We start from the raw sequence: 25,021 nt of genomic DNA, 5'->3' as shown, positions 1-25,021 counted from the left end.
CTACTCAACAATGGATGTGCACTGCTGAGACGTAGTATAGCTACTGAGCTTTGGATGTGTACCTCTGAGGTGAGGTATCGTTATTAAACAACAAATGTGTAATGCTGAGATGTGGTGTAGCTACTGAGCAATGCATGTGTATCACTGAAGTGGGGTATAGCTACTGAACAATGGATGTGTACTGCTGAGGCGTAGTATAGCTACTGAGCAATAGATGTGCATCCCTGAGGTGAGGTATCACTAGTGAACAACAAATGTGTCCTGCTGAGGCGTGGTATAGTTAATGAGCAATGCATGTGTACTGGTGAAGCCGGGTATAGCTACTGAAGAATGGATGAGTACTGCTGAGGTGTGGTATTGCTACTGAGCAATGCATGTGTACCACTGAAGTGGGGTATAACTACTGAACAATGGATGCATACTGCTGAGGCGTGGTGTAGCTACTGGGCAATGCACGTGTACCTCTGACGTAGGGCATAGCTACTGTACAATGGATTTGTATTGCTGAGGCGGGGTGTAGCTACAAAGCAATGCATTTGCACCATTGAGGTGGTATATAGCTACTGAACAATGGATGTGTACTGATGAGGCGTGGTGTAGCTACTGAGCAATGGATGTGTACTGCTTAGGTGTAGTATAGCTACAGAGAAATAGATGTGTACCTCTGAGGTGAGGTATCGCTTTTAAACAACAAATGCGCTCTGCAGAGGCTTGCTATAGCTACTGAACAATGGATGTGTACTGCTGAGGTGTAGTATAGCTACTGAGCAATGCACGTGTGTACTGCTGAAGCATAGTATAGCTGCTGAGCAATGCATGTGTACTGCTGAGGTGGGGTATAGCTACCTAGCAATCGATCTGTACTGCTGAGGTGAGGTATCACTATCAACCAACAAATGTGTACTGCCAAGGATTGGTATAGCTACTGAGCAATGCATCTGCACCACTGAGGCGGGGTATAGCTACTCAACAATGGATGTGCACTGCTGAGGCGTAGTATAGCTATTAAGCTTTGGATGTGTACCTCTGAGGTGAGGTATCGCTATTGAACAACAAATGTGCACTGCTGAGGTGTGGTATAGCTACTGAGCAATGGATACGTACTGCTGAGGCGTGGTGTAGCTACTGGGCAATGCATGTGTACAGCTGAAGTAGGGTGTAGCTACTGAACAATGGATGCGTACTGCTGAGGCGAGGTGTAGCTACTGGGCAATGCATGTGTACAGCTGAAGTAGGGTGTAGCTCCTGAACAATGGATTCGTACGGCTTAGGCGGGGTATAGTTATTGAGCAATGGATGTGTAATGTGAGGTGTAGTATAGCTACTGAGCAATGCATGTGTACTGCTGAAGCGGGGCATAGCTACTGAACAATGGATGTGTACTGCTGAGGCATAGTATGGCTGCTGAGCAATCGATGTGTACTGCTGAGGTGGGGTATAGCTACTGAGCAATAGATCTGTACTGGTGAGGTATCACTATCAAACAACAAATGTGTACTGCTAAGGATTGGTATAGCTACTGAGCAATGCATGTGTACTGCTGAAGCAGTGTATTTGCTACTGAACAATGGATGTGTACTGCTGAGGCATGGTATAGCTACTGAGCATTGGATGTGTACCTCTGAGGGGAGGTATCACTATTGAACAACAAATGTGCACTGCTGAGGCAGGGTATAGCTAATGAACAATGCATGTGTACTGCTGAAGTGGGGTATTGCTACTAAACAATGGATGCATACTGCTGAGGCGTGGTATAGCTACTGAGCAATAGATGTGTATCCCTGAGGTGAGGTATCACTATTGAACAACAAATGTGTACTGCTGAGGCGTGGTATAGTTAATGAGCAATGCATGTGTGCTGGTGAAGCCGGGTATAGCTACTGAAGAATGGATGCGTACTCCTGAGGCGTGGTATAGCTACTGAGCAATGCATGTGTTCCACTGAAGTGGGGTATAGCTTCTGAACAATGGATGCATACTGCTGAGGCGTGCTGTAGCAACTGTGCAATGCATGTGTACCATTGACGTAGGGTATAGCTACTGAACAATGGATTCTTACTGCTGAGCTACAGCTGAGCTTGTGTAGCTACAGAGCAATGCATGTGCACCTTTGAGGTGGGGAATAGGTACTGAACAAAGGGGGTGTACTGCTTAGGTGTAGTATAGCTACTGAGAAATTGATGTGTACCTCTGAGGTGAAGTATCGCTATTGAATAACAAATGTGCACTGCTGAGGCTTGCTATAGCTACTGAACAATGGATGTGTACTGCTGAGGTGTAGCATAGCTACTGAGCAATGCATGTGTACTGCTGAAGCGGGGTGTAGCTACTGAACAATGGATGTTTACTGCTAAAGCATAGCATAGCTGCTGAGCAATGGATGTGTACTGCTAAGGTGGGGTATAGCTACTGAGCAATGGATCTGTACTGCTGAGGTGAGGTATCACCATCGAACAGCAAATGTGTACTGCTAAGGATTGGTATAGCTACTGACCTATGGATGTGTGCTGCTGATGTGTGATATGGCTTTTGAACAATGGATGCATACTGCTGAGACAGGGCAGCTACTGAACATTGGATGCGTACTGCTGAGGCGGGGTATAGCGACTGAGCCATGCATGTGCACCGTTGAGGTGGGGTATAGCTACTTAAAAATTGATGTGTGCTGCTCGGGTGTAGCATAGCCACTGAGCAATAGATGTGTATCTCTGAACTGAGGCATAGTTATTGAACAACAAATGTGTACTGCTGAGGCTACGTAAAGCTACTGAACAATAGATTCGTACTGCTGAGGCAGGATATAGCTACTGAGCAATGCATGTGCACCACTGAGGCGGGGTATAGCTACTCAACAATGGATGTGCACTGCTGAGGCCTAGTATAGCTACTGAGCTTTGGATGTGTACCTCTGAGGTGAGGTATCGCTATTGAACAACAAATGTGTACTGCTAAGATGTGGTATAGCTACTGAGCAATGCATGTGTACAACTGAAGTGGGGTATAGCTACTGAACAATGGAGGCGTACTGCTGAGGCGTGGTGTAGCTACTGGACAATGCATGTGTACCGCTGAAATAGGGTATAGCTACTGAACAATGGATTTGTACGGCTTAGGCGGGGTATAGCTATTGAGCAATGCATGCGCACCGTTGAGGTGGGGTATAGCTAATGATCAATGGATGTGTACTGCTGAGATGTAGTATAGCTACTGAGAAATGCATGTGTACTGCTGAAGCGGGGCATAGCTTCTGAACAATGGATGTGGACTGCTGAGGCGTGGTATAGCTGCTGAGCAATGGATGTGTACTGCTGAGGTGGGGATATAGCTACTGAGCAATGGATATGTACTGCTGAGGTGAGGTATCACTATCAAACAACAAATGTGTACTGCTAAGGATTGGTATAGCTACTGACCAATGGATGTGTGCTGCTGATGCGTGATATGGCTATTGAACAATGGATGCGTACTGCTGAGACATGGCAGAGCTACTGAACAGTGGATGCGTACTGCTGAGGTGTAGTATAGCTACTGAGCAATGCATGTGTACTGCTGAAGCAGGGTATAGCTACTGAACAATGGATGTGTATTGTCGAGGCATAGTATAGCTGCTGAACAATAGATGTTTACTGCTGAGGTGGGGTATCACTATCGAACAACAAATGTGTACTGCTAAGGATTGGTATAGCTACTAACTAATGGATGCGTGCTGCTGATCCGTGATATGGCTATTGAACAATGGATGCATACTGCTGAGACAGGGCAGAGCTATTCAACATTGAATGAATACTGCTGAGGCGGGGTATAGCTGCTGAGCAATACATGTGCACCGTTGAGGTGTGTGAGAAAGTAGCCTCTTTCTAGCCTTGTTACCCCCACTTTTGGTCTGTTTGTGAGTGTATGTCAGGGTGTTTTCACTGTCTCACTGGGATCCTGCTAGCCAGGGCCCAGTGCTCATAGTGAAAACCCTATGTTTTCAGTATGTTTGTTATGTGTCACTGGGGCCCTGCTAGTCAGGACCCCAGTGCTCATAGGTTTGTGGCCTATATGTATGTGTTCCCTGTGTGGTGCCTAACTGTCTCACTGAGGCTCTGCTAACCAGAACCTCAGTGGTTATGCTCTCTCTGTACAAATTGTCACTAACAGGCTAGTGACCAATTTTACCAATTTACATTGGCTTACTGGAACACCCTTATAATTCCTTAGTATATGGTACTGAGGTACCCAGGGTATTGGGGTTCCAGGAGATCCCTATGGGCTGCAGCATTTCTTTTGCCACCCATAGGGAGCTCTGACAATTCTTACACAGGCCTGCCACTGCAGACTGAGTGAAATAACGTCCACGTTATTTCACAGCCATTTTACACTGCACTTAAGTAACTTATAAGTCACCTATATGTCTAACCATTACCTGGGAAAGGTTAGGTGCAAAGTTACTTAGTGTGAGAGCACCCTGGCACTAGCTAAGGTGCCCCCACATTGTTCAGGGCCAATTCCCTGAACTTTGTGAGTGCGGGGACACCATTACACGCGTGCACTACATATTGGTCACTACCTATATGTAGCTTCACAATGGTAACTCCGAATATGGCCATGTAACATGTCTAAGATCATGGAATTGCCCCCTCTATGCCATCCTGGCATTATTGGGACAATTCCATGATCCCAGTGGTCTGTAGCACAGACCCTGGTACTGCCAAACTGCCTTTTATGGGGTTTCACTGCAGCTGCTGCTGCTGCCAACCCCTCAGACAGGTTTCTGCCCCCCTGAGGTCAAGCCAGGCTTGTCCCAGGATGGCAGAACAAAGGACTTCCTCTGAGAGAGGGTGTTACACCCTCTCCCTTTGGAAAATGGTGTGAAGGCAGGGGAGGAGTAGCCTCCCCCAGCCTCTGGAAATGCTTTCTTGGGCACAGATGTGCCCAATTCTGCATAAGCCAGTCTACACCGGTTCAGGGACCCCTTAGCCCCTGCTCTGGCGTGAAACTGGACAAAGGAAAGGGGAGTGACCACTCCCCTGACCTGCACCTCCCCTGGGAGGTGTCCAGAGCTCCTCCAGTGTGCTCCAGACCTCTGCCATCTTGGAAACAGAGGTGCTGCTGGCACACTGGACTGCTCTGAGTGGCCAGTGCCACCAGGTGACGTCAGAGACTTCTTCTGATAGGCTCCTTCAGGTGTTAGTAGCCTATCCTCTCTCCTAGGTAGCCAAACCCTCTTTTCTGGCTATTTAGGGTCTCTGTCTCTGGGGAAACTTTAGATAACGAATGCAAGAGCTCATCAGAGTTCCTCTGCATCTCTCTCTTCACCTTCTGCCAAGGAATCGACTGCTGACCGCGCTGGAAGCCTGCAAAACTGCAACATAGTAGCAAAGACGACTACTGCAACTCTGTAACGCTGATCCTGCCGCCTTCTCGACTGTTTTCCTGGTGGTGCATGCTGTGGGGGTAGTCTGCCTCCTCTCTGCACTAGAAGCTGCGAAGAAATCTCCCGTGGGTCGACGGAATCTTCCCCCTGCAGCCGCAGGCACCAAAAAGCTGCATTACCGGTCCCTTGGGTCTCCTCTCAGCACAACTAGCGAGGTCCCTTGAATCCAGCAACTCTGTCCAAGTGACTCCCACAGTCCAGTGACTCTTCAGTCCAAGTTTGGTGGAGGTAAGTCCTTGCCTCCCCACGCCAGACTGCATTGTTGGTAACCGTGACTTTTGCAACTTCTCCGGCCCCTGTGCACTTCCGGCGGAAATCCTTTGTGCACAGCCAAGCCTGGGTCCACGGCACTCTAACCTGCATTGCACGACTTTCTAAGTTGGTCTCTGGCGACGTGGGACTCCTTTGTGTAACTTTGGGTGAGCACCATTTCACGCATCCTCGTAGTGCCTGTTTCTGGCACTTCTCTGGGTGCTACCTGCTGCTGAGAGGGCTCCTTGTCTTGCTCGACGTCCCCTCTTCCTCCTGGTCCAATTTGCGACCTCCTGGTCCCTACTGGGCCGCAGCAGCGTCCAAAAATGCTAACCGCACGATTTGCAGCTAGCAAGGCTTGTTGGCGTTCTTTCGGTGGGAAAACACTTCTGCACGACTGTCCACGGCGAGAAGGATCCGTCCACTGAAGGGGAAGTCTCTAGCCCTTTTCGTTCCTGCAGAAACCTCTGCTTCTTCTGTCCAGTAGAAGCTTCTTTGCACCCACAGCTGGCATTTCCTGGGCATTTGCCCATCTCCGACTTGCTTGTGACTTTTGGACTTGGTCCCCTTGTTCCACAGGTACCCTAGATTGGAAATCCATCATTGTTGCATTGTTGGTTTGTGTCTTTCCTGCATTATTCCTCTATCACGACTTCTTTGTCTTCTGGGGAACTTTAGTGCACTTTGCACTCACTTTTCAGGGTCTTGGTGAGGGCTAATTTTCTAACTCTCACTATTTTCTAATAGTCCCAGCGACCCTCTACAAGGTCACATAGGTTTGGGGTCCATTCGTGGTTCGCATTCCACTTTTGGAGTATATGGTTTGTGTTGCCCCTATCCCTATGTGTCCCCATTGCATCCTATTGTAACTATACATTGTTTGCACTGTTTTCTAAGACTATACTGCATATTTTTAGTACTGTGTACATATAACTTGTGTATATTTGCTATCCTCACTCTGAGGGTACACTCTGAGATACTTTGGCATATTGTCATAAAAATAAAGTACCTTTATTTTTAGTATAACTGTGTATTGTGTTTTCTTATGATATTGTGCAAGTGACACTTGTGGTACTGTAGTAGCTTCACACGTCTCCTAGTTCAGCCTAAGCTGCTCTGCTAAGCTACCATTATCTATCAGCCTAAGCTGCTAGACACCCTATACACTAATAGGGGATACCTGGGCCTGGTGCAAGGTGTAAGTACCCCTTGGTACTCACTACAAGCCAGTCCAGCCTCCTACAAGGTGGGTTCTAGCTACTGAACAATGGATTCGTACTTCTGAGGTGGGTATTGCTACTGAGCAATGCATGTGCACAATTGAGGTGAGGTATAGCTACTGAGCAATGGATGTGTACCTCTGAGGTATCGATATTGAACAACAAATGTGCACTGCTGAGGCATGGTATAGCTATTGAGCAATGCATGTGCACCGTTGAGGTGGGGTATAGCTAATGATCAATGGATGTGTACTGCTGAGGTGTAGTATAGCTACTGAGCAATGCATGTGTACTGCTGAAGCGGGGCATAGCTGCTGAACAATGGATGTGTACTGCTGAGGTGGGGTATCACTATCGAACAACAATTGTGTACTGCCAAGGATTGGTATAGCTACTAACTAACGGATGCGTGCTGCTGATGCGTGATATGGCTATTGAACAATGGATGCATACTGCTGAGACAGGGCAGAGCTATTGAACATTGGATGAATACTGCTGAGGCGGGGTATAGCTACTGAGCAATGCATGTGCACCGTTGAGGTGGGGTATAGCTACTGAACAATGGATTCGTACTTCTGAGAGGGGTATTGCTACTGAGCAATACATGTGCACCATTGAGGTGAGGTATCGCTATTGAACAACAAATGTGCACTGCTGAGGCATGGAACAGCTAGTGAGCAATGCATGTGTACTGCTGAAGTGGGGTATAGCTACTGAACAATGGATGCGTACTGCCTAGGCGTAGTACAGCTACTGAGCAATGGATGTAAAGCATTAAGGCAGGGTATAGCTACTGAAAAATGGATACGTACTGCTGAGGCGGGTTATAGCCACTGAGCAATGCATGTGTACCGTTCAGGCAGTGTATATCTAATGAGCAATGCATGTGTACCACTGAAGTGGAGTATAGCTACAGAACAATGGATGTGAATTGCTGAGGTGTGGTATAGCTACTGAACAATGGATGTGTACCGGTGAGGCAGGGTATAGCTACTGAAAAATGGATGCGTACTGCTGAGGCGTAGTATAGCTACTGAGCAATGGATGTGTACCTCTGAGGTGAGGTATCGCTATTGAACAACAAATGTGCACTGCTGAGGCTTGGTATAGCTAGTGAGCAATGCATGTGTATTGTTGAAGCAGGGTATTGCTACGTAACAATGGATGTGTACTGCTAAGGTGAGGTATCACTATTGAGCAATGGATTCGTACTGCTGAGGCGGGGTGTGGCTACTGAGCAATGCATGTGCACCATTGATGCAGGGTATAGTTACTGAACAATGGGTGTGTACTGCTGATGCGTAGTATAGCTACTGAGCTTTGGATGTGTACCTCTCAGGTGAGGTATTGCTACTGAACAACAATTGTGTACTGCTAAGATGTGGTATAGCTACTGAGCAATGAATGTGTACAACCGAAGTGGGATATAGCTACTGAACAGTGATGCGTACTACTGAGGCGTGGTGTAGCTACTGAGCAATGCATGTGTACCGCTGAAGTAAGGTATAGCTGAACAATGGATTCGTACTGTTGAGGCAGGGTACAGCTACTGAGCAATGCATGTGTACCACGAAAGTGGGGTGTAGATACTGAGCAATGGATGTGTACCTCTGAGGTGCGGTATCAGAATTGAACAATAAATGTGTACTGCTGAGGCGTGATACAGCTAATGAGCAATGCATGTGTACCACTGAAGCATGGTATAGCTACTGAACAATGGATGCGTACCTCTGAGGTGAGGTATCACTATTGAACAACAAATGTGTACTGTTGAGGTGTGGTATAGCTAATGAGCAATGCATGTGAACTGCTGAAGCAGGGTATAGCTACTGAACAATGGATGTGTGCTGCTGAGGTGAGGTATCTCTATTGAACAATGGATTCATACTGCTGAGATGCGGTACAGCTACTGAGCACTGCATGTACACCATTGAAGTGGGGAATAGTAACTGAACAATGGATGTGTACTGCTGAGGAGTAGCAAAGCTACTGAGCTTTGGATGTGTACCTCTGAGGTGAGGTATCGCTATTGAACAACAAATGTGTACTGCTGAGGCGTAGTATAGCTACTGAGCAATGCATGTGTACCACTGAAGTGGGGTGTAGCTATTGAACAATGGATGTGTACTGATGAGGCATAGTATAGCTAATGAACAATGGATGTGTACCTCTGAGGTGAGACCTCTCTATTGAACAACAAATGTTTACTGCTGAGGCGTGGTATAGCTAATGAACAATGCATGTGTACTGCTGAAGTGGGGTATTGCTATTGAACAATGGATGCATACTGCTAAGGCGTGGTATAGCTACTGAGTAATAGATGTGTATCCCTGAGGTGAGGTGTACAACACTAAAATGTGTACTGCTGAGGCGTGGCATAGCTAATGAGCAATGCATGTGTACTGCTGAAGCTGGGTACAGCTACTGAATAATGGTTGTGTACTACTGAGGCATAGTATAGCTGCTGAGCAATGGATGTGTACTGCTGAGGCATAGCATAGCTTCTGAACAATGGATGTGTACTGCTGAGGTGTGGTATAGCTACTGAAGAATGAATGTGTACTGCTGAGGCGTGATACAGCTACTGAGCAATGGATGTGTACTGCTGAGGCATAGTATAGCTGCTGAGCAATGGATGTGTACTGCTAAGGCGTAGTATAGCTACTGAGCAATAGATGTGTATCCCTAAGGTGAGGTATCACTAGTGAACAAGAAATGTGTACTGCTGAGGTGTGGTATAGCTAATGAGCAATGCATGTATACTGCTGAAGCCGGGTATAGCTACTTAGGAATGGATATGTACTGCTGAGTCTTGGTAGAGCTACTGAGCAATGCATGTGTACCACTTAAGTGGGGTATAGCTTCTGAACAATGGATGTGTACTGCTGAGGCATGGTGTAGCTACTGGGCAATGCATGTGTACTGTTGAAGTAGGGTATAGCAACTGAACAATGGATTTGTACTGCTGAGGCGGGGTATAGCTACTGAGCAATGCATGTGTACCACTGAAGTAGGGTGTAGCTACTGAATAATAGACGTGTATTGTTGTGGCGTAGTATAGCTACTGAGCAATGGATGTGTACCTCTGAGGTGAGACCTCTATATTCAAAAACAAATCTTTACTGCTGAGACGTGGGATAGCTACTGAGCAATGGATGCATACTGCTGAGGCGTGGTACAGCTACTGAGCAATGGATGTGTCCCTTGAGGTTGAACTATTGAACAACAAATGTGTACCATTGAGGCAGGGTATAGCTACTGAAAAATGGACGCCTTGTATAGCTACTGAGCAATGGATGTGTACCTCTGAGGTGAGACCTCTTTATTGACCAACAATTGTGTACTGCTGAGGCGTGGTATACCTACTGAACAATGGATGTGTACTGCTGAGGCGGGGTATAGCTAATGAGCACTGCATGTGTACCGCTGAAATGGGGTAAAGCTACTGAACAGTAGATTTGTACCGCTGAGGCAGGGTATAGTGTAGGAGGCTGGCCTGGCTTGTAGTGGGTACCAAGGGGTATTTACACCCTGTACCAGGTCCAGTTATCCCTTATTAGTGTAGAAGAGGCGTTTCTAGCAGCTTAGGCTAATAGAAAAGGGTAGCTTAGCAGAGCAGCTTAGGCTGAACTAGGAGACATGCAAAGCTCCTACTATACCACTGGTGTCATATGCACAATATCATAAGAAAAAACAATACAGAGATATACTAAAAATAAAGATACTTTATTTTTATGACATTATTCCAAAAGTATCTCAGTGAGTACCCTCAGTATGAGGATGCCAAATATACACAAGATATATGTACACAATACCAAAAATATGCAGTAATAGCAAAAGGAAGTAATGCAAGCAATGTAAAGTTACAGTAGATTGCAATAGGAGCACATAGGTATAGGGGCAACACAAACCATATACTCCAAAAGTGGAATGCGAACCACGAATGGACCCCAAACCTATGTGAGCTTGTAGAGGGTCGCTGGGGCTGTAAGAAAACAGTGAGGGTTAGAAAAATAGCCCACCCCAAGACCCTGAAAAGTAGGTGTAAAGTGCACCTGTAACCCCCAGAGAGCACAGAAGTCGTGATAGGGGGTTTCTGCAAGGAAGACCAACACCAGCAAAGCAACAACCGTGGATTTCCGGACCTGAGTACCTGTGAAACAAGGGGACCAAGTCCAAGAGTCGCGACACTGTCGAGAGTGGGCAGATGCACAGGAAATGCCAGCTGAGGGTGCAAAGAAGCTGCCACCGGATGGAAGAAGCTTTGGTTTCTGCAAGAACGAAGAGGACTAGGAACTTCCCCTTTGGAGGATGGATGTCCCATGTCGTGAAGAAGCTTGCAGAGGTGTTCCCACGCAGAAAGACCGCTAACAAGCCTTGCTAGCTGCAAGGATCACGGTTACGGTTTTTGGATGCTGCTGTGGCCCAGGAGGGACCAGGATGTTGCCACTTGGATGAGGAGACAGAGGGGGTGCCCAGCAAGTCAGGGAGCCTTCACAGAAGCAGGCAGCACCCGCAGAAGTACCGGAACAGGCACTTGGAAGATGAGTGAACCGGAGACCACCCGAAGACACAAAAGGGAATCCCACGACGTCGGAGGACAACTCAGAAGGTTGTGCACTGCAGGTTAGAGTGTCTGGACCCAGGCTTGGCTGTGCACAAAGGAAATCCTGGAAGAGTGCACAGGAGTTGGAGCAGCTGCAAATCACGCGGTACCCAGCAATGCAGTAAGGTACCACTATTGAACAACAAATGTGTACTCTTGAGGTGTGGTATAGCTAATAAGCAATGCATGTGAACTGCTAAAGCAGGTTATAGCTACTGAACAATGGATGTGTGCTGCTGAGCTGAGGTATCACTATTGAACAATGGATTCGTACTGCTGAGGTGGGGTACAGCTACTGAGCAAGGAAGTGCACCATTGAAGCGGGGTATAGCGACTGAACAATGGATGTGTACTGCTGAGGCGTAGTTTGGCTACTGAGCTTTAGATGTGTACCTCTGAGGTGAGGTATCGCTATTGAACAACAAATGTGAACTGCTGAGATGTTCTATAGCTACTGGGCAAAGCATGTGTACCTCTGAAGTACGGCATAGCTACTGAACAATGGATTTGTACTGTTGAGGCGGGCTGTAGCTACTGAGTAATGCATGTGTACCACGGAAGTGGGGTGTAGTTACTGAACAAAAGATCCCTACTGCTGAGGCGGGATAGAGCTACTGAGCAATGCATGTGCACCGTTGAGGTGGGGTATAGCTACTGTACAATGGATGTGTACTGATGAGGTGTAGTGCAGCTACTGAGCAATGCATGTGTTCCACTGAAGTGGGGAGAAGCTACTGAACAATGGATGTGTACTGCTGAGGCATACGATAGCTACTGAGCAATGGATGTGTACCTCTGAGGTGAGACCTCTCTATTGAACAACAAATGTTTACTGCTGAGGTGTGGTATAGCTAATGAACAATGCATGTGTACTACTGAAGCGGGGTATTGCTACTGAACAATGGATGTGCATCCCTTAGGTGAGGTATCACTAGTGAACAACAAACGTGTACTGCTGAGTGTAGGAGGCTGGACTGGCTTGTAGTGAGTACCAAGGGGTACTTACACCTTGCACCAGGCCCAGGTATCCCTTATTAGTGTATAGGGTGTCTAGCAGCTTAGGCTGATAGATAATGGTAGCTTAGCAGAGCAGCTTAGGCTCAACTAGGAGACGTGTGAAGCTACTACAGTACCACAAATGTCACTTGCACAATATCATAAGAAAACACAATACACAGTTATACTAAAAATAAAGGTACTTTATTTTTATGACAATATGCCAAAGTATCTCAGAGTGTACCCTCAGAGTGAGGATAGCAAATATACACAAGTTATATGTACACAGTACTAAAAATATGCAGTATAGTCTTAGAAAACAGTGCAAACAATGTATAGTTACAATAGGATGCAATGGAGACACATAGGGATAGGGGCAACACAAACCATATACTCCAAAAGTGGAATGCGAACCACGAATGGACCCCAAACCTATGTGACCTTGTAGAGGGTCGCTGGGACTATTAGAAAATAGTGAGAGTTAGAAAATTAGCCCTCCCCAAGACCCTGAAAAGTGAGTGCAAAGTGCACTAAAGTTCCCCAGAAGACAAAGAAGTCGTGATAGAGGAATAATGCAGGAAAGACACAAACCAACAATGCAACAACGATGGATTTCCAATCTAGGGTACATGTGGAACAAGGGGACCAAGTCCAAAAGTCACAAGCAAGTCGGAGATGGGCAAATGCCCAGGAAATGCCAGCTGTGGGTGCAAAGTAGCTTCTACTGGACAGAAGAAGCAGAGGTTTCTGCAGGAACGAAAAGGGCTAGAGACTTCCCCTTTGGTGGACGAATTCCACTTGCCGTGGAGAGTCGTGCAGAAGTGTTTTCCCTCCGAAAGAACGCCAACAAGACTTGCTAGCTGCAAATTGTGCGGTTAGCGTTTTTGGATGCTGCTGTAGCCCAGGAGGGACCAGGAGGTCGCAAATTATACCAGGAGGTAGAGGGGACATCGAGCAAGACAAGAAGCCCTCTCAGCAGCAGGTAGCACCCAGAGAAGTGCCAGAAACAGGCACTACAAGGATGCATGAAATGGTGCTCACCCGAAGTTACACAAAGGAGTCCCACGTCGCCGGAGACCAACTTAGAAAGTCGTGCAATGCAGATTAGAGTGCCGTGGACTCAGGCTTGGCTGTGCACAAAGGAATTCCACCGGAAGTGCACAGGGGCCGGAGAAGTTGCAAAAGTCGCGGTTACCAACAATGCAGTCTGGCGTGGGGAGGCAAGGACTTACCTCCACCAAACTTGGACTGAAGAGTCACTGCACTGTGGGAGTCACTTGGACAGAGTTGCTGGATTCAAGGGACCTCGCTCGTCTTGCTGAGAGGAGACCCAAGGGACAGGTAATGCAGCTTTTTGGTGCCTGCGGTTGCAGGGGGAAGATTCCGTCGACCCACGGGAGATTTCTTCGCAGCTTCTAGTGCAGAGAGGAGGCAGACTACCCCCACAGCATGCACCACCAGGAAAACAGTCGAGAAGGCGGCAGGATCAGCGTTACAGAGTTGCAGTAGTCGTCTTTGCTACTATATTGCAGTTTTGCAGGCTTCCAGCGCGGTCAGCAGTCGATTCCTTGGCAGAAGGTGAAGAGAGAGATGCAGAGGAACTCTGATGAGCTCTTGCATTCGTTATCTAAAGTTTCCCCAGAGACAAAGACCCTAAATAGCCAGAAAAGAGGGTTTGGCTACCTAGGAGAGAGGATAGGCTACTAACACCTGAAGGAGCCTATCAGAAGGAGTCTCTGACGTCACCTGGTGGCACTGGCCACTCAGAGCAGTCCAGTGTGCCAGCAGCACCTCTGTTTCCAAGATGGAAGAGGTGTGGAGCACACTGGAGGAGCTCTGGACACCTCCCAGGGGAGGTGCAGGTCAGGGGAGTGGTCACTCCCCTTTCCTTTGTCCAGTTTCGCGCCAGAGCAGGGGCTAAGGGGTCCCTGAACCGGTGTAGACTGGCTTATGCAGAATTGGGCACATCTGTGCCCAAGAAAGCATTTCCAGAGGCTGGGGGAGGCTACTCCTCCCCTGCCTTCACACCATTTTCCAAAGGGAGAGGGTGTAACACCCTCTCTCAGAGGAAGTCCTTTGTTCTGCCATCCTGGGACAAGCCTGGCTTGACCCCAGGGGGGCAGAAACCTGTCTGAGGGGTTGGCAGCAGCAGCAGCTGCAGTGAAACCCTAGAAAAGGCAGTTTGGCAGTACCAGGGTCTGCGCTACAGACCACTGGGATCATGGAATTGTCCCAATAATGCCAGGATGGCATAGAAGGGGCAATTCCATGATCTTAGACATGTTACATGGCCATATTCGGAGTTACCATTGTGAAGCTACATATAGGTAGTGACCTATATGTAGTGCACGCGTGTAATGGTGTCCCCGCACTCACAAAGTTCAGGGAATTGGCCCTCAACAATGTGGGGGCACCTTGGCTAGTGCCAGGGTGCCCTTACACTAAGTAACTTTGCACTTAACCTTTACCAGGTAAAGGTTAGACATATAGGTGACTTATAAGTTACTTAAGTGCAGTGTAAAATGGCTGTGAAATAACGTGGACGTTATTTCACTCAGGCTGCAGTGGCAGGCCTGTGTAAGAATTGTCAGAGCTCCCTATGGGTGGCAAAAGAAATGCTGCAGCCCCTAGGGATCTCCTGGAACCCCAGTACCCTGGGTACCTCAGTACCATATACTAGGGAATTATAAGGGGGTTCCAGTAGCCAATGTAAATTGGTCAAATTGGTCACTAGCCTGTCAGTGACAATTTGAAAGAAATGAGAGAGCATAACCACTGAGGTTCTGATTAGCAGAGCCTCAGTGAGACAGTTAGTCACTACACAGGTAACACATTCAGGCACACTTATGAGCACTGGGGCCCTGGAGAACAGGGTCCCAGTGACACATACAACTAAAACAACATATATACAGTGAAAAATGGGGGTAACATGCCAGGCAAGATGGTACTTTCCTACACTGAGGCGTCGTGTAGCTAATGAGCAATGCATGTGTACTGCTGAAGCCGGGTATTGCTACTGAAGAATGGATGCGTGCTGCTGAGGCGTGGTATAGCTACTGAGCAATGGATGTGTACTGCTGAGGCGTAGTATAGCTACTGAGCAGTAGATGTGTATCCCTGAGATGAGGTATCACTAGTGAACAACAAATGTGTTCTGCTGAGGCGTGGTATAGCTAATGAGCAATGCATGTGTACTGCTGAAGTGGGGTATTGCTACTGAACAATGGATGCATACTGCTGAGGCGTGGTATAGCTACTGAGCAATAGATGTGTATCCCTGAGGTGAGGTATCACTAGTGAACAACAAATGTGTACTGCTGAGGCGTGGTATAGCTAATGAGCAATGCATGTGTACTGCTGAAGTGGGGTATTGCTACTAAACAATGGATGCATACTGCTGAGGCGTGGTATAGCTACTGAGCAATAGATGTGTATCCCTGAGGTGAGGTATCACTAGTGAACAACAAATGTGTACTGCTGAGGCGTGGTATAGCTAATGAGCAATGCATGTGTACTGCAGAAGCTGGGTATAGCTACTGACGAATGGATGTATGCTGCCGAGGCGTGGTATAGCTACTGAGCAATGCATGTGTACCTCTGAAGTGGGGTGTAGCTTCTGAACAATGGATGTGTACTGCTGAGGCATGGTGTGGCTACTGGGCAAAGCATGTGTACCGCTGAAGTAGGGTATAGCTACTGAATAATGGATTTGTACTGTTGAGGCGGGGTATAGCTACTGAGCAATGCATGTGTACCACTGAAGTGGGGTTTAGCTACTGAAAAATAGATGCGTATTGCTTAGGCGTTGTATAGCTACTGAGCAATGGATGTGTACCTCTGAGGTGAGACCTCTCTATTGAAAAACAAATGTTTACTGCTGAGGTGTGGTATAGCTACTGAGCAATGGATGCGTACTGCTGAGGCGTGGTATAGCTACTGAGAAATGGATGTGTCCCTTGAGGTTAGGTATCACTATTGAACAACAACTGTGTACCGTTGAGGTGGGGTATAGCTACTGAGCAATGCATGTGTACCATTGAGGCAGGGTATAGCTACTGAAAAATGGATGCATCCAGCTGAGGCGTAGTATAGCTACTGAGCAATGGATGTGTACCTCTGAGGTGAGACCTCTCTATTAAACAACAAATGTGTACTGCTGAGGCGTGGTATACCTACTGAACAATGAATGTGCGCTGCTGAGGTGACACATCGCTAATGAACAATGGATGTGTACTGCTGAGGTGGGGTATAGCTAATTAGCAATGCATGTGTACCGCTAAAATGGGGTATAGCTACTGAACAATAGATTTGTACTGCTGAGGTGGGGTATAGCTACTGAGCAATGTTTGTGGACTATTGAGGCGAGGTATAGCTACTGAGCAATAGATGTGTACCTCTGAGATGAGGTATCGCTATTGAACAACAAATGTGCACTGCTGAGGCGTGGTATAGCTAATGAGCAATGAATGTGAACCCCTGAAGTGGGGTATAGCTACTGAACAATGGATGTGTAGTGCTGAGCCTGGAATAGCTACCGGCAATGGATGTGTACCATTGAGGCAGGGTATAGCTACTGAAAAATGGATGCGCACTGCTGAGGTGTAGAATAGCTACTGAGCAATGGATATATACTCTGAGGTGAGGTATCGCTATTGAAAAACAAATGTGAACTACTGAGGCTTTGTATAGCTAATGAGCAATGCATGTGTACTGCTGAAGCAGGGTATAGCTACTGAACAATGGATGCATACTGCTGAGGCGTGGTATAGCTACTGAGCAATGGATGTGTACCTCTGATGTGAGGTACCACTATTGAACAACAAATGTGTACTGCTGAGGTGTGGTATAGCTAATCAGCAATGCATGTATACTGCTGAAGCAGGGTATAGCTACTGAACAATGGATGTGTGCTGCTGAGGTGAGGTATCACTATTGAACAATGGATTTGTACTGCTGAGGCGGGGTACAGATACTGAGCAATGCATGTGCACTATTGAAGAGGGTTATAGCTACTGAACAATTGATGTGTACTGCTCAGGCGTAGTATAGCTACTGAGCTTTGGATGTGTACCTCTGAGGTGAGGTATCACTATTAAACAACAAATGTGTACTGCTGAGATGTGGTATAGCTACTGAGCAATGCATGTGTACCACTGAAGTGGGGTATAGCTACTGAACAATGGATGCATACTGCTGAGGCGTTGTGTAGCAACTGGGCAATGCATGTGTACAGCTGAAGTAGGGTGTAGCTACTGAACAATGGATGCATACTGCTGAGGCGTTGTGTAGCAACTGGGCAATGCATGTGTACAGCTGAAGTAGGGTGTAGCTACTGAACAATGGATTCGTACTGCTGAGGCAGGGTATAGCTACTGAGTAATGCATGTGTACCGCTGAAGTGGGGTATAGCTACTGAATAATAGATTTTTACTGCTGAGGCGGGGTATAGGTACTGAGCAATGCATGTGCACCTTTGAGGTGGGGTATAGCTATTGAACAATGGATGTGTACTGCTGAGGTGTAGTATAGCTACTGAGCTTTGGATGTGTACCTCTGAGGTGAGGTATCGCTATTGAACAACAAATGTGTACTTCTGAGATGTTGTATAGCTACTGAGCAATACATGTGTACCACTGAAGTGGGGTATAGCTACTGAACAATGAATGCGTACTGCTGAGGTGTGGTGTAGCTACTGGGCAATGCATGTGTACCACTGAAGTAGGGTATAGCTACTGAACAATGGATTTGTACTGCTGAGGCAGGGTATAGCTACTGGGCAATGCATGTGTACCACTGAAGTAGGGTATAGCTACTGAACAATGGATTTGTACTGCTGAGGCAGGGTATAGCTACTGAGCAATGCATGTGTAACACTAAAGTGGGGTCTAACTACTGAACAATAGATTTGTACTGCTGAGGCGGGGTATAGCTACTGAACAATGCATGTGCACCATTGAGGCGAGGTATAGCTACTGAGCAATGGATGTGTACCTCTGAGGTGAGGTATCACTATTGAACAACAAATGTGCACTGCTGAGGCTTGGTATAGCTAATGAGCAATGCATGTGTACTGCTGAGTCATAGTATAGCTACTGAGCAATGGATGTGTGCCTCTGAGGCGTGGTGTAGCTACTGGGCAATGTATGTGTACCGCTGAAGTAGGGTATTGCTACTGAACAATGGATTCATACTGCTGAGGCAAGGTATAGCTACTGAGAAATGCATGTGTATCACTGAAGTGGAATATAGCTACTGAACAATAGATTTGTACTGCTGAGGCGGGTTATAGCTACTAAGCAATGCATGTGCACCATTGAGGTGGGGTATAGCTACTGAACAATGGATGTGTACTGCTGAGGTGTAGTGTGGCTACTGAGCAATGGATGTGTACCTCTGAGGTGAGGTATCATTATTGAACAACAAATGTGTACTGCTGAGGCGTGGTATAGCTACTGAGCAATGCATGTGTTCCACTGAAGTGGGGTGTAGCTACTGAACAATGGATGTGTACTGCTGAGGCATAGTATAGCTGCTGAGCAATGGATGTGTACCTCTGCAGTGAGATCTCTCTATTGAACAACAAATGTTTACTGCTGAGGCGTGGTATAGCTAATGAACAATGCATGTGTAGTGCTGAAGTGGGGTATTGCTACTGAACAATGGATGCATACTGCTGAGGCATGGTATAGCTACTGAGCTACAGATGTGTACCCCTGAGGTGAGGTATCACTAGTGATCAACAAATGTGTACTGCTGAGGCGTGGTATAGCTAATGAGCAATGCCTGTGTACTTCTGAAGCAGGGGATAGCTACTGAAGAATGGATGTGTTCTGCTGAGGCGTGGTGTAGCTACTGGGCAATGCATGTGTACTGCTGAGATGGGCTATAGCTACAGAGCAATGGATCTGTACTGCTGAGGTGAGGTATCACTATCGAACAACAAATGTGTACTGCTAGGGATTGGTACAGCTACTGTCCAATGGATGTGTGCTGCTGATGCGTAATATAGCTATTGAACAATGGATGCATACTGCTGAAACAGGGCAGAGCTACTGAACATCGGATGGGTACTGCTGAGGTGGGGTATAGCTACTGAACAATGGATGTATACTGCTGAGGCTCAGTATAGCTACTGAGCAATGGATGCGTACTGCTGAGACGGGGTATAACTACTGAGAATAAGAATAATACTACTGCCACTACAGCTTGTACTGCTACTACTACTAATAGTAATATCTAGAATCACAATATTACTACTGCCATTACAGCTTGTATTGCTATTGCTACTACTGCTACTAATAGTAATACCAAGACTAACAATAATACTACTCTTCCTACAGCTTGTACGCTACAACTACTAGTAATAACAATAATACCACTGCCACTACGACTTGTACAGTTACTGCTACCACTACTACTACTAATAGTAATATCAAGAATAACAATAATACTACTACCACTACGGCTTGTACTGCTACTGCTACTACCTCTACTAACAGTAAGATCAAGAATAACAAAAACACTACTGCCACTACAACTTGTACTGCTGCTCCTACTACAAATAGTAATATCAAGAATAACAATAATACTACTACTGCTTCAGCTTGTACTGCATCTGCTATTGAATAGTAATATCAAGAATAACAATAATATTATCGCCACTACAGATTGTACTGCTATTGCTACTACTAATAATAATAGCAATACCAAGACTAACAATACTATTGCCTTTACAACTTGTTCTGCTACTGATACAAATAATAGTAATATAGAGAATATCAATAATACTACTGCCACTACAACTTGAACTGCTACTATAGTCTACTAATAGTATAATCAAGAAAAACAATAATACTACTTCAACTACAACTTGTACTCCTACTACTATTACTAGTAATATCAAGAATAACAATATTACTGCCACTACAACTTGCATTGCTACTACTACAACTGTTATTAATATTAAAAATATTAATAATACTACTGCCACTACAACTTGTACTGTTACTACTACAACTGTTAGTCATATCAAGAATAACAATAATACTATTGCAACCACAACTTGTACTGCTGCTGCTACTAATACTACAACTAATAGTAATATCAAGAATAACAATAATTATACTGCCACTACAGCTTATATGGCTACTACTACTAGTAGTAATATAAAGAATAACAAGAATACTCCTGCCACTACAACTTGTACTGTTACTACTACAACTGTTAGTAATATCAAGAATAACAATAATACTATTGCAACTACAACTTGTACTGCCGCTGCTACTAATACTACAACTAATAGTAATATCAAGAATAACAATAATTCTACTGCCACTACAGCTTATATGGCTGCTACTACTAGTAGTAATATAAAGAATAACAAGAATACTCCTGCCACTACAACTTGTACTGCTACTACTACAACTGTTAGTAATGTCAAGAATAACAATAATACTACTGCCACTAGAACTTGTAGTGCTACTACTACTACTACTGCTAGTAGTAATATCGAGAATAATAATAATACTACTGCCACTGCAACTTGTACTACTACTAATCCTACAACTAATAGTAATATCAAGAATAACAATGCTTCTGCCGCTACAACGTGAACTGCTACTGCTACTACTACTGCTAATAGTAATATCAAGAATAACAATAATACTACTGCCACTACAACTTGTGCAGCTGCTACTACTACAACTCTTAGTAATATTACAAATAAACAATAATACTACTGCCACATACTACTGCCACTACAATTGGTACTGCTACTGCTACTACTAATACAACTAATAGTAATACCAAGAATAACAATAATACTAATGCTGCTACAAGTTGTACTGCTACTTCAACTACTACTGCTAATAGTAATATCAAGAATAACAATAATACTACTGTGACTACAACTTGTACTGCTATTACTAGTACAACTGATAGTAATATCAAGAATAACAATAATACTATTGACACTACGACTTGTACTGCTACTGCTACTACTACTACTAATAGTAAGAGCAAGAATAACAATAATACTACTGCTGCTACAACGTGTACCGTTACTGCTATTGCTACTACTACTAATAATGTAATATCAAGAATAATACTACTGTCACTAGAACTTGTACTGTTATTAATAGTAATATCAAGAATAACAATAATAATACTGCCACATCTACTACAACTACTACTACTGCTGCTACTGCTATTAGTAGTAATAATAATACTATTAGTATTAAAGGTTTCATGTTGTTCTTCAGCTCCTGTCTCCGCTGTCCAAGGGCTTGTTCCACAAGGCCATCTCCGAGAGTGGCGTCCTGGTGTACCCGGGTATGGTTACTGACAACATGAACATTATTCGTAACATCGCCCATGTAAGTACTTCCTGTTCAGACGTAGGGGAACAGAAAGGGAGAGCTGGTATAGAGATAACGGAAAGTGCAGGAAAAGTGGGACGGGGAATGTGTGGGATCAGAGCCGGGTGTGGAAGGATAGGAAACAGTTACCACTGATATCTCATGTGGGTGAGGGTGTTCCTGGTGCTTGGGGTTGTCACCTGTGGGCCTATTCCATGGTGTTTAGCCATGGAAATGGGCCCACAGGTACCTTAACTCCTAGTCAGACCCAGGCGGTAAATAATGATTTTACGCAAGCTTAGCGTCATTATTTGGGTCTGCCTCCACCTGTTCATCATTTTTGCATGGGGGATAAATACAACACTAATGGCTTAGCATCTCGTTGATGCAAGGTGGGTTCACGCATCCAAAAAATTACGATAACTCCAATATTTTGATGTTAGACAGGTCTAGCGTCAAATTATGAAAATGGAGTTAAGTTTGCAATGTTTTAGCGTAAAAAAATATGACACTAAAACGGCGCAAACAAAGTATAAATATGCCCCATAGTAACTTAAATTGTACTCTGCAACCTGCAAGTAGCCAATGAAGGGTTTTCAGTGCTGCCTGGGCTGATTTCATTCTAGGAATATCTAATAGCTCCACGAGAGCCATTTCAGCGTTTTTCTTAGGACTCTTGAGAGGCCAAAGCAACTTCCGACTGCCATTTTGGGTCAAGCGCAAGTGCTGTTGTAAAGTATTGTGGACTTTTAACCACGCCCACTGCTTGCCCATCAGTTTCACTCGTTCATGGGCTTGCCTTTCAAAAATCTTTTGTTATCATTGGTAAATGCTTTATGTTTGTCCCTCCTTGGGACGGTTTTGTTACCACCTTGGACACCAACCCTGTTACATGGATAATTGCAAGTTTTCCGATACGTTTGACTACGAGCGAACTTCTTTTTCCTTTTGTGTCTCTCCTTCACACTCATGCTTATGGTGGCCATGGCACTTTGAATCGGCTTGCTTATGTCAACTAATGTTTTACTTTTCATTTTCAATTTATATGGAATAAAACGTCCAGTTAGGAATTTACAACGCCAATAGCTTTAACTCGAGCAAACGTGAGACCCACTGAATTGCAAATGCTTGTTTAATTAGAAGCCATGGAGAGATCATTATCAAGATGTTCTCTAGGCTCTTGACCTGCAGCTTGGAAATTGGGCTAGAGGGATGGGTTATTACCTCAAACCATAAACTCTGTTTTCACCCTATTTAATTTTAGACACCTGACTGCCATCCATTTAGACACCTTCTCTAAGCAACTATTGAGAATCGTGGAGGTGGTGCCAATATCGGGAGACAATTAACTGTATATTATCGCCGTACAACACCAATGTGAAGCCAAAAGATATCAGATAGCAGACGTACAGATATATTGAAAAATGTGGGGCTCAACGGTGAGCCCAGTGGGACCCCACATTTCAACTGATGACTAGTTGTATAAAATGGTCCCTCCCTAACTATAAGGCCCCATTTCAAGGCATTCTCTGTAATGGCTGCTTCTTCCAGTCGATGCAATAGGATGGAGTAGGAGACCATATCAAAAGCAGCATCTAGGTTGAGTAGAATCATTACCACTGAACTGCCCTGGTCAAGGACCATCTTAAAATCTTCTGTGGCCCTTAGAAGTGCTGTTTCATAATTATCTGCTCCCTGCTGGTTCCTCCTCTTGTCTCTCTCCAGACCCTCAGCAGCCTTCTATGTGGTGGTCATGGGATGGAGGAAGGACAATGGGTGGGAACATTTTCTTCCCTTTGGATGTCGCAAGGAAGTTGCACAGCCATTTCAGTGAGAAAGAAGTCTTGCTATGATGGCATCCTGTTCCCTGGACCACTAATGCCTTACCATACCTGTTAGACCTGACAGCCTTAGGGTGGTCACTGTAGGAAAGTACCATCTTGCCTGGCATGTTACCCCCATTTTTACATGCATGTCAGTTTGTTTCCACCTGTCTCACTGGGACCCAGCTAGTCAGGACCCTAGTGCTCATAGTTTGTGGCCTGAATGTGTATACCTGTGTAGTGACTAACTGTGTCACTGAGGCTCTGCTAATCAGAATCTCAGTGCTCATGCTCTCTCTGCCTTTAAATTTGTCACTATAGGCCAGTGACCATTTTTACCAATTCTAATTGGCATACTGGAACACCCTTATAATTCCTTAGTATATGGTACCTATGTACCCAGGGTATTGGGGTTCCAGTAGATCCCTATGGGCTGCAGCATTTCTTTTGCCACCCACAGGGAGCTCAGATAAACCTTTACACAGGACTGCCATTGCAGCCTGAGTGAAATAAAGCACGTTATTTCACATCCATTTTCACTGCACTTAAGTAACTTATAAGTCACCTATATGTCTAACCTTCACTTGCTGAAGGTTAGGTGCGAAGTTACTAAGTGTGAGGGCACCCTTGCACTAGCAAAGCTGCCCCCACATAGTTCAGGGCAATTTCCCCGGAATTTGTGAGTGCGGGGACACCATTACACGCGTGCACTACATTTGGGTCAATACCTATATGTAGCTCCACAATGGTAACTCCAAACATGGCCATGTAACATGTCTAAGATCATGGAATTGTCCCCCCATGCCAAATCTGGTATTGGGGAGCCAATTCCATGCATCCCCAGGGCTCCACTATGGACCCCGGGTACTGCCAAATCAGCTCTCTGGGTATTTCTCTGCAGCTACCGCTGCTGCCACCCCACATACAAGGTTCTGCACTCCTGGGGTCTGGGCAGCCCAGTCCCAGGAAGGCAGAACAAAGGACTTCCTCTGAGAGAGGGTGTTACACCCTCTCCCTTTGGAAATAGGTGTTAAAGGCTGGGGAAGGGTAGCCTCTCCCAGCCTCTGGAAATGCTTTGAAGGGCACAGATGGTGCCCTCCTTGCATAAGCCAGTCTACACCGGTTTAGAGAAACCCCAGTCCCTGCTCTGGCGTGAATCTGGACACTCCCCTGTCCATCACCACCCCAGGGGTGGTGCCCAGAGCTCCTCCAGTGTGTCCCAGACCTCTGCCATCTTGGATACAGAGGTATGAGGGCACAATGGACAGCTCTGAGTGGCCAGTGCCAGCAGGGGACGTCAGAGACCCCTCCTGATAGGTGCTTACCTGACTGGGTGGCCAATCCTCCTC

The 25,021-nt window shown here is 45.7% G+C and overlaps 1 protein-coding gene across 1 annotated transcript in view; it reads left to right on the top strand.

The window, feature by feature from the left end:
* Positions 1-25,021, top strand: part of LOC138262283 (cocaine esterase-like) — a 303,060-nt gene that overhangs the window by 143,038 nt on the left and 135,001 nt on the right. The window contains exon 6 of the mRNA XM_069212178.1: positions 21,754-21,867. Coding sequence (XP_069068279.1) covers positions 21,754-21,867 — 114 coding nt within the window. The remainder of the gene's footprint in view (positions 1-21,753; positions 21,868-25,021) is intronic.

This window comes from Pleurodeles waltl, chromosome 10 (assembly GCF_031143425.1).
Source record: "Pleurodeles waltl isolate 20211129_DDA chromosome 10, aPleWal1.hap1.20221129, whole genome shotgun sequence".
In the NCBI taxonomy this organism is placed as follows: Eukaryota; Metazoa; Chordata; class Amphibia; order Caudata; family Salamandridae; genus Pleurodeles; species Pleurodeles waltl.
This window is presented reverse-complemented; position numbering and strand designations above follow the sequence as displayed.